General features: G+C 55.3%; 1 protein-coding gene across 2 annotated transcripts in view; it reads right to left on the reverse strand.

The window, feature by feature from the left end:
* Positions 1 to 12,886, reverse strand: part of Bfsp1 (beaded filament structural protein 1, filensin) — a 28,165-nt gene that overhangs the window by 6,738 nt on the left and 8,541 nt on the right. For both annotated transcript variants that reach the window (XM_005380906.2, XM_013512110.1), the window contains 3 exons: positions 10,434 to 10,529; positions 7,808 to 7,900; positions 6,770 to 6,877 (listed from right to left, as the gene is read on the reverse strand). In XM_005380906.2, the coding sequence (XP_005380963.1) occupies positions 6,770 to 6,877; positions 7,808 to 7,900; positions 10,434 to 10,529 (297 nt within the window). The remainder of the gene's footprint in view (positions 1 to 6,769; positions 6,878 to 7,807; positions 7,901 to 10,433; positions 10,530 to 12,886) is intronic.

Consider the following 12,886-nt stretch of genomic DNA (forward strand, 5'->3'; position numbering starts at 1 on the left):
ACTAAGGAAAATAGAAGGAGGTGGTTTTCTACTCCTTAAAGAGCTTCTAGGCAGGTGTGGTGACCCATGCCTGTAATCCCAGCATGCAGGAGGCTGAGGCACGAGGATCACTGTGAGTTCAAGGCCAGCCTGGGCTATACAGTGAAACCCTGTCTCAAAAAGACAAAAGAAAAAAGAGCTTCTAGTCACGCTAGGGACTCCAAAATGCACCATTAACAAGCTCACTGTCTATGGTCACAACGCTGTTACAGTCTCATGCACAAGTAGGAAACAAGTTGACATGTAAGTCCTCAAACAAAATGAAACAAACAAAAAGCACCATTTCTACCTGAAGCAGCTGCAACATGCATGAGACACCCCCCTCACAGGGGTGGAAAGACCTGGCTTCTGAGTCGGGGCCTGCACAGGGTGGGAAAGTCTGCATCTCTAACCAACTCCCGCGGGTGCTGACAGCCGTCCTCAGCCACACCTGCACAGGCTCCTGCACATGCATCATGTGGCAGCCCCTACACCCAGGTGCCTCCATCACATGAGTCTGCACTGGGGACAGTGATGCCCACTAGGTGATACATTTGAAAATTTCGCTTGCAAAGGTGCTCAGGAATATACCAGAGGAGGCAGGGGAGCACAGGGACAAGACACATTGGCAGGAGGTCTGTCCGGCCCATGTCACCCCAACCAGCTGGCCACAGGAGGGTCCTGGCAGCAGTGTGACCTCACCCTCCTGTCCACAGCTTAGAATAAGGGTGGATCTGGGGTCTGGGGATATATAGCTCAGCGGCACAAGTGCCTGCCTAGCAAGCTCAAGGCCCAGAGTTCGATTCCCAGTACCAAAAAAAAAGAGAATAGGTGTGGAGCCAACTCAGGCAGCCCACCATATGCTTTCTCTCCTGGGGACTTGGAAAGGGTCCTTCAAAGCAGCAGGCATCAGGGCAGGTGCTGGACTTATGGGCACACACAACCAAAGTTGCCAGTCTCCGTGCAGAGATCTATCCGCACCATGTCACACACCAGAAGTGCAGGACCTCAGACTGACCCTGGTGAAGCACACGGACCCCATGTGGAGGAGTGCGGTCCACACACAGCTGGCCTGGACTCTTCAAAAGCATGAGGCTCAGAAAGACAGAAAGCCCAGGAACTGTCTCAGACTGCAGCGGACCAAGGAGGCCGACGCCTGGACCTGAGGCGGAGCCTGGGCCGGAAGAGAGTATGGTGGGGCTGCTGGCACCACCGATTACTGTGCGGTGTCACTGCTAATCCAGGTCTCCCTCGCTGTCCTATGGATCTACGATGTTAACCTGAGCAGAGCGGAGGCTGGTGCAGAGAACACGGGGAACCTCACAGCTCTTTTTGCAACTTTTCAGAAGTCTAAAATTATTTCAAAATAAAAGTTGCTCTTCCTGTTTAGGCAATTGGATCAGGTTGCTGTTCCTCCAAAAAAAAAGCCAAAAAACAACTCCATTCAACAGTTACCTGTAATGTCAAATACCAACGCACACTGCCCACCCTGGGACAGGGACACATTCTCACCCACTGTAGTGTTCACACAGAAACACTTCCAAGGAGGAAGGGCACTGAAAAGACCCCTCCCTCAGAGCCCGAATCTCAGATTCACCTGGAAGCAGGGGATGGGGGGGTTGACAACATAACAGCGGCTCTGTCTCAGGGGACCAGGACACAAGGCTCAAGAGACGATTCTCTCACTTTCCTACGTGTTTGAGCTATTATGAATGAAAGAGCAAAAGAAAACCATGGAGTATAGATTCTCTGCACCCTTGGGGTGTGGTTCCCAGCCCACAGCAGAACTGGAGTTTGTGTTGGTGAGCTCTAAGCTGATCACTCACTCTCCAAGCTTGCAGTGACCTCATCGAGGAGGGGCTATTCTCATTCCCATGTTAGAGATAGGGAAACTAAGGCACATGAGTGGAGGGACTTGCCTGGAAGTGCCCGAGGAGGAGGAAGTGCTTCCAGCCGGACTGCACAGTCTGAGACACTTGCTCCCTGCAAGCACAGATCCTCCCCAGCCTTCTCTCTGCCTCAGGGAGCAGTGGTCAGCACACTTTCATGTGCACGCATGCGTGTGCACACACACGCACACACACAGAGGATGCAGAGAGCCTGCAATGGCCACAGATCCACAGACAGGCGCACAGCTGCCCCGAGGAAGACCCAGGGGCCGGTGAGAGCCCCACACAGACCACACAAACCTTTCACTATGAGTGAAATAAGGAGTTGCCACAAAGTGAGAAATCGGAGCCTGGGAGAGTCACTAAGAGTCTTCCTACCCCACAGGGACAAACTTTCTTTATCTCTCAAGACAGAGGAGGACCCAGGGTTAACGGGCAGCCCAGACTCCTGGTGGCACCCAGGAACTTGCACTGTTCTATGTGCTGGACTTCCGCCTCCAGCTCCCCGAGATGCTCAGGACGAGCGAGCAGAGCTTGTGAAGACGGAGGGCCAGGGAGGGGCGGCAGGCAGGGGAATGGAGGGCAGGGGTAAGACCCCAAATGCCGTGTCTCTGCATGGCTTCCCCGGGCGAGTGTATCTATCGTGATCACAAACACATGAATTAAAAGGGAGGAAGCTTTTTTCAAAGAAAACACACAGGACGAGCCCCACTCTTGCTCATGGAGAGGCGCGAGTCTCGTCGCCCTGGACACCAGCTGGCTGCGGGAGAATGAGACGTGGAGTCACAGCCCAGCGGGACGTGGAGGCATCAAGGCCCAGGTGTCCCAGGAGGCATGTCTCTGTCCTTCAGGACTGCACCCTGTTGTGCCAAGCCTCTCCACTAGAGGGCGCAGGGAAATTGCGGTTCGTCCCACTCTGCAATTAATACGACTTTTCCTGTCCCAGAGATGCAGGCAGCGCTGTGGAGCGAGCCGGGGCTGCCGACCTTTCTCCTCCGTCTGCCACAAGTACCATCCACGGGCTCTTGCTGCATCTGTGTTCAGCTGGCTCGGATGAGGGGGTTCAAATGGGGCAGCCACATCCGGGCTGCTGGACCCCAGCGGTGCCCCAGGAAGTGGCACTTCTGACATTCCCCGGGGTACTGCTGGGGCCAAGATGTCAGCGCGGGAGCCCCTGGCACAGACACGAGGGGCAGGACCTCTCCCCACCTCGATTCCAGTCATGCTGGCCTCTGCCAGATGCCCACACTGAATCCCCGGAGACCTGGAGAACCAGCATATCCTTACAAGCAAGGAGCCGCTGTGCAGGGACAGCGCGGCCGGGATCAGTGTCCCCTGGGAGATGGGAAACGCACATCCCGGCCCCCCCGCCCTGCAACCCCAGTCCCAACCCCCATGTGCGCCCAGCCTCGGCAGAGCTCCCCTGAGAGCTAACTAGGGGGACACTCAGCCGGGACCCACAATATTTCACAGGGCCCAGGGACTCCAGAGGTGACGGCCACGGTGGGTAACCCACTGGCCTCCCAGCGGAAAAGCTGTGCTAAACTAACCCCGCCCAGGAGCAGAAGCAAAGAAAGCAGAGGAGGGCAGGAGGGACGTCAGGACAGACCCTGCAGACTCGGTGCCCCTGCAGGGATGGAGTGGAAGGGCTGGGCTGGGCCTGGCCAAGGAAGCTACAGCCACAGCCACCGCGACAGCCCACAGGCACAGAAGTGGGTGCCACCCACCACCCGACCAGAGCCTGCAGACGTGGCCATGCACGGCAGCCTGCGCCGCCCTCCAGCCCTGAGACACCCACAGAGCCTGCGCGGCGCACAGCTGACAGAGCTGCAGGAGCGCCTCGGTGGGCACTGAGGCGGCAAACCTGGGTCTCAGCGGCCCCTCCGGTGGATTCTGAAAGTGAACATACTGGGCCTCCGTACCCTCAGGATCCTCGTCAGGGCTTCAACCAACCAGAATAAAAAGAAAATTTTCCTTTTAATTGCATTTGTACTGAATATGTACAGACATTTTCTTCTTCCTTTTTTTTTCTTTTTGGTGTTTTGAGACAGCATCTCCATATGTATGTAGTTCAGGCTGGCTTTGACTCACTATGCATCCCAGGCTGGCCTCAAATTTAGGAGACCTTCTTGCCTCAGGCTCCCAAGTGCTGGGATTACAGGTATGCACCATCATGCCCTGCTGTTGTTTCTTATCATTGTTTATTCCCTAAACAATGCAGTAAATCTGTTTACACAGCAACTACTTACACTGTGCTGGGTATTCTAAGTAACCTAGAGGTGATTTCGGGTACATGGGAGGCTGTGCCTGGGTTATGCACAAATACAATGCCATCCATCTTGGGACTCGGTACCCACGCTGGAGCCAAGTCCCCTGACCGCAGAAGCACCGACCGCCCCCAGACGGTTTTCCCCACCCCGCTGCCCCCATCCGCACTTGGCTCTTCTGGCTGGCCATGTGCAGTGCCACCCTCTCTCTCAGCCTGAGCAGCCACAGAGCTGCAGCACCAGCCGGCCACCAGCCTGAGGGCACGGATGCCACGGCGGGCACTGGCTGCTCGGCCCAGGAAGCTCGGGCTTCTGTGGGGCCGGGGCTGCAGCCGCTGTGGCAAGGCACAGCCTGGGCCGCTATCTGGGGAGAGCCTGGCCGGGGCCTGGTGACACTCCCACGCCAGCGGCAGCTGCCCTGGGAAAGCGCAGCCCAGAAGGGAAGGGCGAGGCCCAGCATGGACAGAGGAGGACCCCAGGTGCACCAGCGGGCCCTCACGCGAGTGCCCCTCGCATCCTCAGAATCCACACCCTCCACGCTGCTTCCTAGAGCCGGCAAGCACAGCAGACGGAGAGCGCTAACGGAGAGGGCAGACCGAGAAAGCCGACTTCCGTCCGCCCCAGGACCTCCCATGTCCAGCTGGGCCCCTGTCGTCCTCAGCCTCTAGGGCAGTGGTTTCCAACGTCGTCACCCCCACCACAGAGACACCTCACTCTCACCCTCAGAGGTCCGTGCGGGCGCGGAACAAAGTGCACGTCAGTGTACACGCTTCAAACAAGGGCTTCGCAAACCAGCCCTGCCTTCACGGCCCACGTTTGCGACGCTTCCTGTGGGCGATCAGTGTCTCCTCCCCGTGCCCGGCAGGGCCACTGCACTCACTTCCCGTCAGCACAGGCGGGGCCAGGGGGAGTGCACGGGGCTCAGACCGCCACCGGGCCTGTGCCCACTTCTGCAGCCACGTCCGGCACGTACGGCACATGCACGGCTCACACTACACACACAGCACATGCGCACACACACCTCACACTACACAGAGCACATGCACCTCACACTGCACACATGGCGCACATTCACCTCACACAACTCACAGCACATGCACATACACACCTCACAGTACACACAGCACATGCACACACCCCACATATACATCCTACGTGCACAGCACACACACACACACACACACAACACATACCTCATACACACACCGCACACGGTTCTACATCCAGTCACTCTCCACACACACACACATCCTCTCTCCTCTCCTCCTCTCCTCCTCTCCCCCACCCTCCCTCCCTCAGGACCTCATAGGGAAGCACAGTCACAGTTTTGAGCCATACTTTGGATCCTGACAAGGACGAGCCTCAATTTCTCCAGCTGTGACCTGTTAGTTCAAGGACAGCCCCCTCCCCGGGCCGACAGCTGCCAAGTGGGCAGCAGGACGCTGAGCTCAGGTCCCAGGCACCCACCGGCACTATGGAGGGCACAGGTTGCTGGGAAAGGCACCACCTCAGCTCAGGCTTGGAGGGAGACCGAGTCACGTCTCCCCTACCCTCCCCCCATGAACACACACTGGAGTCTGACCTGGGGCGCGGCCGCAGCCTCGGAGGTGCAGGATCTGATCCCGCACTGCCAGTGAGAGCCACCAGCTGTGCGGTGCACAAGGCCGAATCCGGAAGGAAGGGGGCGCTGAGCCACCATGCCCAGGCCAAGAAGGAAGTCACCAACAAGGGCAGCTGCATCTCCAAGGAGGCTTTGCCCAGTGGGTGGCCCAGGCCTGGAGCCCAACCTCGTGGCACCTCAGCACCTCCAGGGAAGCAAACACTGCCCTGACCACTCTCTCGGGCTCTGGTCACATCCAGAGGAAAAACCAACTGGGAGGAGAGATACCGGAAGCAGGACTAGACCAAGAGGGGTGCAAACCCAGCCCAGCTCTCTATTCCTGACACTTAACCTGGCACAACCAATCCAGCACCACAGAATAGACCTTAAAAGTCAGGCTGTTTGCCTCTAGGGACAACGAGGCCTGCAGTCTTCCATGCTTAGGGCTAAAGGGCCACGCTCTCCCTTCCTCCCAGAAAGGGCAGCTGTGGGCCCAGGAGGCCGGGCCCAGTGTCCTACACAGAACAGGGGAGGGCAGAAGGTGGCCAGGAGCCGCACAGCAGCCTGCTCCCTGGTGTAGAGACCCCTACACACCTGCACACAGCGGCGAAAATGAAGGCGAGTGGCCCTGTCACCCACTCAGGGAGCTGTGAGGAAAGCCTCTTCCACTGAAATACCCGGTGAATAAATAAACCTAGCGGCCGCTGACACTGAGACAGCCTCACCTTTGCAGGTGCCTTTGGCGGGCAGGGGACAGCAGGTAGCTGTTGGGCCATAGTGGCCCCCAACCCTGCCTCCACTTGCCCGGCTGGACTGGGAATGTCCTGCATCCAGGAACCTCGGCGAGAGAAAGCAGGGAGCCCATCACCTGCTTGGTGTGCTGCTTCTGCTGGACACAGGTGTGCTCGGTGGGTGACAATTCAGAGCTGGGCACCTGCATGCCTGTGACCCTCAGTAAAGCATGTGAAGCCTACAGTTCCACGTGGGACACATACCTGGGCCTGCAGCTCCACCCGCTGTGCCTGCAGGTGGGACAGCGCCTCCCGGCCCTCCTCCAGCTGGCTCTGCAGCGAGGCCACCTCCCGCTCCGTCAGGAGCTTCTCCTGCCAAAGAAGGCCATGCTCGGGTCACACAGAGGAAACGCCAGGGCGAGAGGGGCTTGTGACCAATGCATGTCTGTGTCCCTCCAAGTTGGGTGTGGGGAGCTCTGGGCCCAGGGGATGGTATCAGAAGGGAGGGCTTCTGGGGGGTGATGAGGGTCAGCCAAGGTCCTGAAGGGGGGACCCACAGTGGGACTGGATCCCTGTGAAAAGAGGAAGTGACACCCAGCATGTTTGTCCCTAGAGACGCAGATTCAAACCGCGGTCAGATTCACAGCGTCCCTAGCAGAACAGCAAAACACAGCAGTGGGAAGGCTGACACAGCAAGGCGGGTGGGTGGGGATGCAGAGGGACAGGAAGTCCTGTTCACCGCTGGGGCAGGGGCTTGTCTGCCTAGAATAGGTCTGTCCCGCTGGGAACACCCTGGGCTTCTGTCCCTACTTCAGGCATGAGACAATAGGAGCATCCCAGGACAAAGGCGTTTTGCAAAGGGGCCTATGACTAACTCATAGTGGTGGCTTTATGAGAGGACAGATCAAAGGAGGCACATCCATGCCCAGGGCCACCCTGGGGCTCCACCAACAGACATGGCCCTTGGCCTTGGACTCCAGAACCTCGAGCCTAAGTAACCTTCTTCCTGTCTCACTTGCCCCGCCGTGGAAGTGTGTTCTGGCAGCAGACACCGGGCCACAGGAAAGCAGCCTGGGAGTTTCCTGTGGAGCACACAGAGGGATCGGCCGAGAGAAGCCACCTCAGAGGACAGGCAGGAAGTTAACGGCCTCAGATGTCGGAGCAGCGGTGTCACAACACAAGCAAAGAAAGAAGAGGAAAGTCCAGACTTGAAGGGACACAGGCATCTGACCCAGGACGCCCCAACCTCAGCGAGGTCCGGGGATGTGAGGAAAGGGTCCCTCAGACAACCCCAATACTCACCTCCCTCATCCCACGCATGACAGCAGGCGCCTGAGGTGCAGCCTGGAGGATCTGCTGCAGGATGCTGATGTAGGTCTGGATTTCCAGAAGATTCTGAGGGACAGGAAGAGCATTCGTGTGAGTCCAGGAATGGGTCTCTGACACCTTCTCCCTGGACCCCGATCGAGGTGGGGACAGGCTGCCCGTGACCGGTGCTGGCACGTGTCCCCCATGGCGTGGGCACTCCACAGGTCCTTTAACCCGCACGAGGACAGTGAGGCAGATGGGTAAACTGAGGCACAGCTCATTTTGCCGTTTCCCTCTTGCTACCTAGATGCTGGGCTGCTGTCTTCACTGATAAAGCAGGACCACAAGGCCTGGAGGGACAAAGGACACCAGCGCAGGACAGCGTTTCCCAGATGGTAGCCTCGCTCTGTGGAGCCTGGCAAAATGTGTTAGGTCTCAGGCACACCCTGCTATAAAAAAGGGCCACCGTCTGTGGGGTGCCTTTCCCAACCAGGACACCCGCGCCCAGCCGTGAGCAATGACTGATAACACAGCCCCCTGCTTGGCCAGCCTCACCTGGAAGCAACACGGCCACCTTATCCCACACAGCAATGGCAAGACTCCAGGGGTGTGGCACTGGGCTGGGACTTGGGGGGCCAAGGCTGGGCTCCCCCGCCTCCCCTACTCCCTAGCTCTGCATCTAGGGAACAAGCTGAGTCACCATCTCAGAAGTCGGAGGGTTGCAGAGGGAGAGGAAGGTGCTTCTGTGCAGAGCACCACACAGACCTTGACGCAGGCAGACCCCTCTCGAGCTCCCGGTGGCCCTGCAGAGCCACACGACTTACTGCCGTTTCCCCAGGAGCAGACCCTGCAAGGAGGATCTGAGTGCACTTGGGTGATTTGGGAGTGCAGCCAGAAAACATGGCCATTGGGGGCATGGGGAGAGGCAGGGAGGGCAATCAGTGAGGGCATCACCAACCAGCCACCAGTGGGCACCTGGAACTCCATGCCCAGCAGGCAGGGGAGACCAGCAGCCTTAGAGCCACCCCACAGAGGTGAGGGAGCAGGTGCTGACACATGAAGTGACTGAAATAGATGGTGAATGTTTAAACTTTTTAAAGTTTATTACAGTAAAAGACACATTGCCATGAATCCACCTCAAAATCCTCACCCTCACCTCCAACGCACTTATCCCATTGTTTTTGCCACTTTCTGCAGCAGCTCTGGAAGTCTTCTTTCACGAGTGTCTTTACAAGGTGTGATCAAAAATACAGTGAATGCTGCTGCCAGATGTTGTGAAACAGAAAAGCAGGCTCATAAAAGCACAACACCATGTCCTCATCCATCTTATCCACTGGATCTGTCGCCGTGCAACTTCTGGCTCCTTCCCATAATTAAAATGACCGAGAATAGTAAAAATTCTGAAACACCTGAAGACATAGAGGCAGCCACAATAGAGCAACTAACGACATTCATGAAAGAGAACATTGAGAACTGCCTCAGAAAGTACCAAGAATGGGCCAGCTGTGGTGATGCAGTGCCATGATTCTAGCACTCAGGAGGCTGAAGCAGGAAGATCACCACAAGTTTGAGCCAACCTGGTTACGCAGTAAGTTCAAGGCCAGCCTGAACTACATGAGACTCTGTCTCAAACAAACAAAAAGTGACAAGGACAATGGAATAAGTGAGGGGGTGCACTTGGAGGGGGATTCAGGGCAATGTACCTTTCACTGTAATAAATATTTTAAATTTAAACATTCACCACATATTTCCATTACACCTCATATATCATCATTGTCATTTACAAAGTGATTTAGATCTGTCTTAATTAAGCTATAGCATCTACAACAAATCTCTGATATAGACAGCCTATACTATAGTCCAGTGGTGGCAAACCTACAGCACGCATGCCACAGTGGGCTGTTTGTATTGTTGAAAGCTCTAAAAGGTTCGCCATCACTGGTACAGTCCTAAGTCATAATATGAATAGTCAACTTTTTCCAGCCCAGAAAATGCAAAAGCATAGAACATTCAACAACATATACAGTGTCACAGTTCTTCGAATTTTTTCAAGAGCTTCCTCTCCTGTTGTGTGCAGGTCCCCTCCACTCTCCAGCTTTATAGGCCCAACTCTGGGGACCTCAGGGTGCTAGAAAAACCAAATCCTGGAGCCGTGGGAGTGTGGCCCGACCTCTCTAGGCCACTTCTTCATCCTCTAGTGCAACACCAGCCTCCCCTTCCAGGACAGCGATGGGGTTCCTAGGGGCGCAGAGCCAGGGTGCCTCCTCCTTCGCCAAATTTCTGCACCTCTGTGGGCTCCTCCCAACAGCTGGAGCTGCCCTGTCCCATGAGGAGGGACTAGGGACCCTCTGTCCCCGGGAGCAGCCTCAGCAGAGGTGATGGGAGGAAGTGGACCCATAGATACGCGTTCCCCACATCACGACCCCAATGCACCCCACTTACCTACTCCCCTGCGTGCCTGGCTCACCAAGTGTTGCCAGTGACTGGCCTGTCCCCTTGGCCCAGCCCCAGTTTGGCTCAGAGGAAAACATGCCAAAGGTGGCCACTAGTTTCCACCCACGCGTTCCTGGGCTCACAGAGCGAGCTCAACCTGGGGAAGGGCAGTGGGCGTCGCAGTTACCTTCTTGTTCCTGTCCTTGGCCGCACTGATATCATCCTGCAGAAACTGGGCCTCCAGCTGAAGGCGCAGGTTACGCAACAAGGCTTCATCGGCCTCCTGCAAGGAGAAACAATCTCACACTCAGGTTGCAGGCACCGCGGGGCAGCGGGGAGGAGTGCAACGTCAGCCAGGTGCGTGAGCACTCAGACCACCCAGGCACGCAGACTCCTGATCAGTCACAGGTCTGCAAGGGTATCTGCGACTCTTCCTGCAACGAATCGGCTCAGCCATTGAGCCCGGTGTAGAGTAGCAGTTCCAACGAGGGTGACTGTGACCCACGGTGACGTGGCGATATCTGGAGACATTTTTCATTGTCACAGCTTGAATGGTGGGGTGCTTCCCTTCACATCTAGTGGTTATAGCCAGAGAGATAGCTAAATACACACACACACACACACACACACACACACACACACGTGCACACGCACACATACGCCACAAGCCTCAAAGAATACTCTAACCTAAAATGTCTACAGTCCCTGTATTGAAACCTTGATCTAACAACAAGCATGGTGGCTAGTGCACACCTGTAATCCCAGCATTCGGGAGGCTGAGGCATGAGGAGTGCCAGGAGTTTCAGGCCAATCTGGGCTACATAGTGAGTTCAAGATCGACTTGAACTGCATAGCAAGACCTTGTCTCAGAAAAAAAAAAAAAAAAAAAAAGAGGGTCAGGGATATAGCTCAGCGGCACAAGCACCTGCTTGGCAAGTACAAGCTCCTGAGTTCGATTCCCAGTACAGAAAAAAAAAAAAGAAAAAAACTTTGATCTAGAAACATCCAAGAGTTAGGGTGAATCTATAAACCAAGTGACCGCAGCATTTAAGTAACATCTATATTTGTTCCATATCTTGCCATCAGTCACTTGAGTTTCTAAGGCTACTCAGAAAAACATTTCCCTTCATACTAAAATCCTGTATTTTAATAGTTTTCTCCCAATAACTGACAACATTCACCTTGAGACAGAACTTTAAGACAAAATGCGTTTTTTAGACTGAGTGCTGTCACAAAGAGAGTTCATTCCTTTGAACCTGGGAATGCCACTCATCACAGAAGGGTGAATATTCTTACCACATTTTCTGACGGTTCAGACTTTCATCCCTTTGGCCTTGTTTGAATAGATCACGTACATATAAAAGAAGTGTGTATGCCCTTAGAATCACGCTGTGATGCCCAGAACTGGCTGAACGCTGCAGCATGCTCAGGGTTGTATCTTGAATGGACACTGCTTGGATCTGGGGGACCCTCACTCCAACACCTGTGCCACGCACATCTGCCAACCTGAGGCTTTGCTGGAGGGTTCTCACTGACTTACTAACGTCGTGTTAACAGCAGGATGAATATTAGCAATAGCCACTCACTAGTAAAGGTGGGTGTATGGCACGGCTAAGACTTTAAGGGCACCGTCCACACTTGGATGGACAGGTAAGATGCTCAAGACACAAGGTCTGGCCAAGGTCTTCTGGGACCTGCCACCCTGAATGGGTTACGCTCTGGCCAGGCCTTAGATGTGTTCTTGAGAAAGGCACTTAATTCCTCCATCACCATTGTAGAGGCCCCTGGCCCAGGAAGACCTCAGGCCACCAATGCTGACCACCACAGGGGCTCTCGATGGGTTCTCCATGTGACACCAACTCCACTCCTGTGACACCTTTGCAGAGCTGATAGAGCCAGCTGCTGAACGCTGGGGACGTGCGCTGTCTGGGATGGGCATCCACTCCATGGGAGCAGGGGCTCACCGAGCAGTGAGCCCTCTGCACTGGAGAGGCGATGTCCCTCGTAGAGGCGCGGCTGGGCCTAGCGGGAGAGGACGGGGTGCTGGGAAGAGGTCTGGAGCCCACTTCCCCAGTGTTTTCCTCCTGCTCTCTGCCCCGAGTAAACTGCTGAGGCTGGGGAGGGTGGAGAATTGTCAAGCATCTCAAGTCTTATCAAAGCTTATCCATACAATTATTGGAGCTGGAAAACTGGAAAGCTGGAAAGCTGAAAAACTGGAAAGCTGGAAATACATATAGGATAGGATAGGATATTTTTTGTTATTACTTAGAGATCAAACATTCAGAATTTTAGAAATGCAAGGGACCCTCAGGGTCACGGGTCCTCAAACTTTGCTGTTAAGTCACAGGTGATATCCTTCTAAGAATCCCATGGAAGCCAATGTATAGAATCAAAGCAGGGGTGTGGTGGTGCACATCTGTGAGCCCAGCACTCAGGAGGCTGAGACAGGAGGACTGCTGCAAGTTCAAGGCCAGCCTGGGCTACATAGTGAGTTCAAGCCCAGCCTGAACTACATAGCAAAATCCTGTCTCAGAATAAAACTAAACCCCTGGGCCATGCCCTGAATGCAAAGGTGACCACTGGAGATCAGTCTGCCCTCTGAAGTGGAGGCTCCAGAGCTCAGACCCATCCTACCAGTTA

This window comes from Chinchilla lanigera, unplaced genomic scaffold (genome assembly GCF_000276665.1).
Source record: "Chinchilla lanigera isolate Chin_1 unplaced genomic scaffold, ChiLan1.0 scaffold00014, whole genome shotgun sequence".
Classification (NCBI taxonomy): domain Eukaryota; kingdom Metazoa; phylum Chordata; class Mammalia; order Rodentia; family Chinchillidae; genus Chinchilla; species Chinchilla lanigera.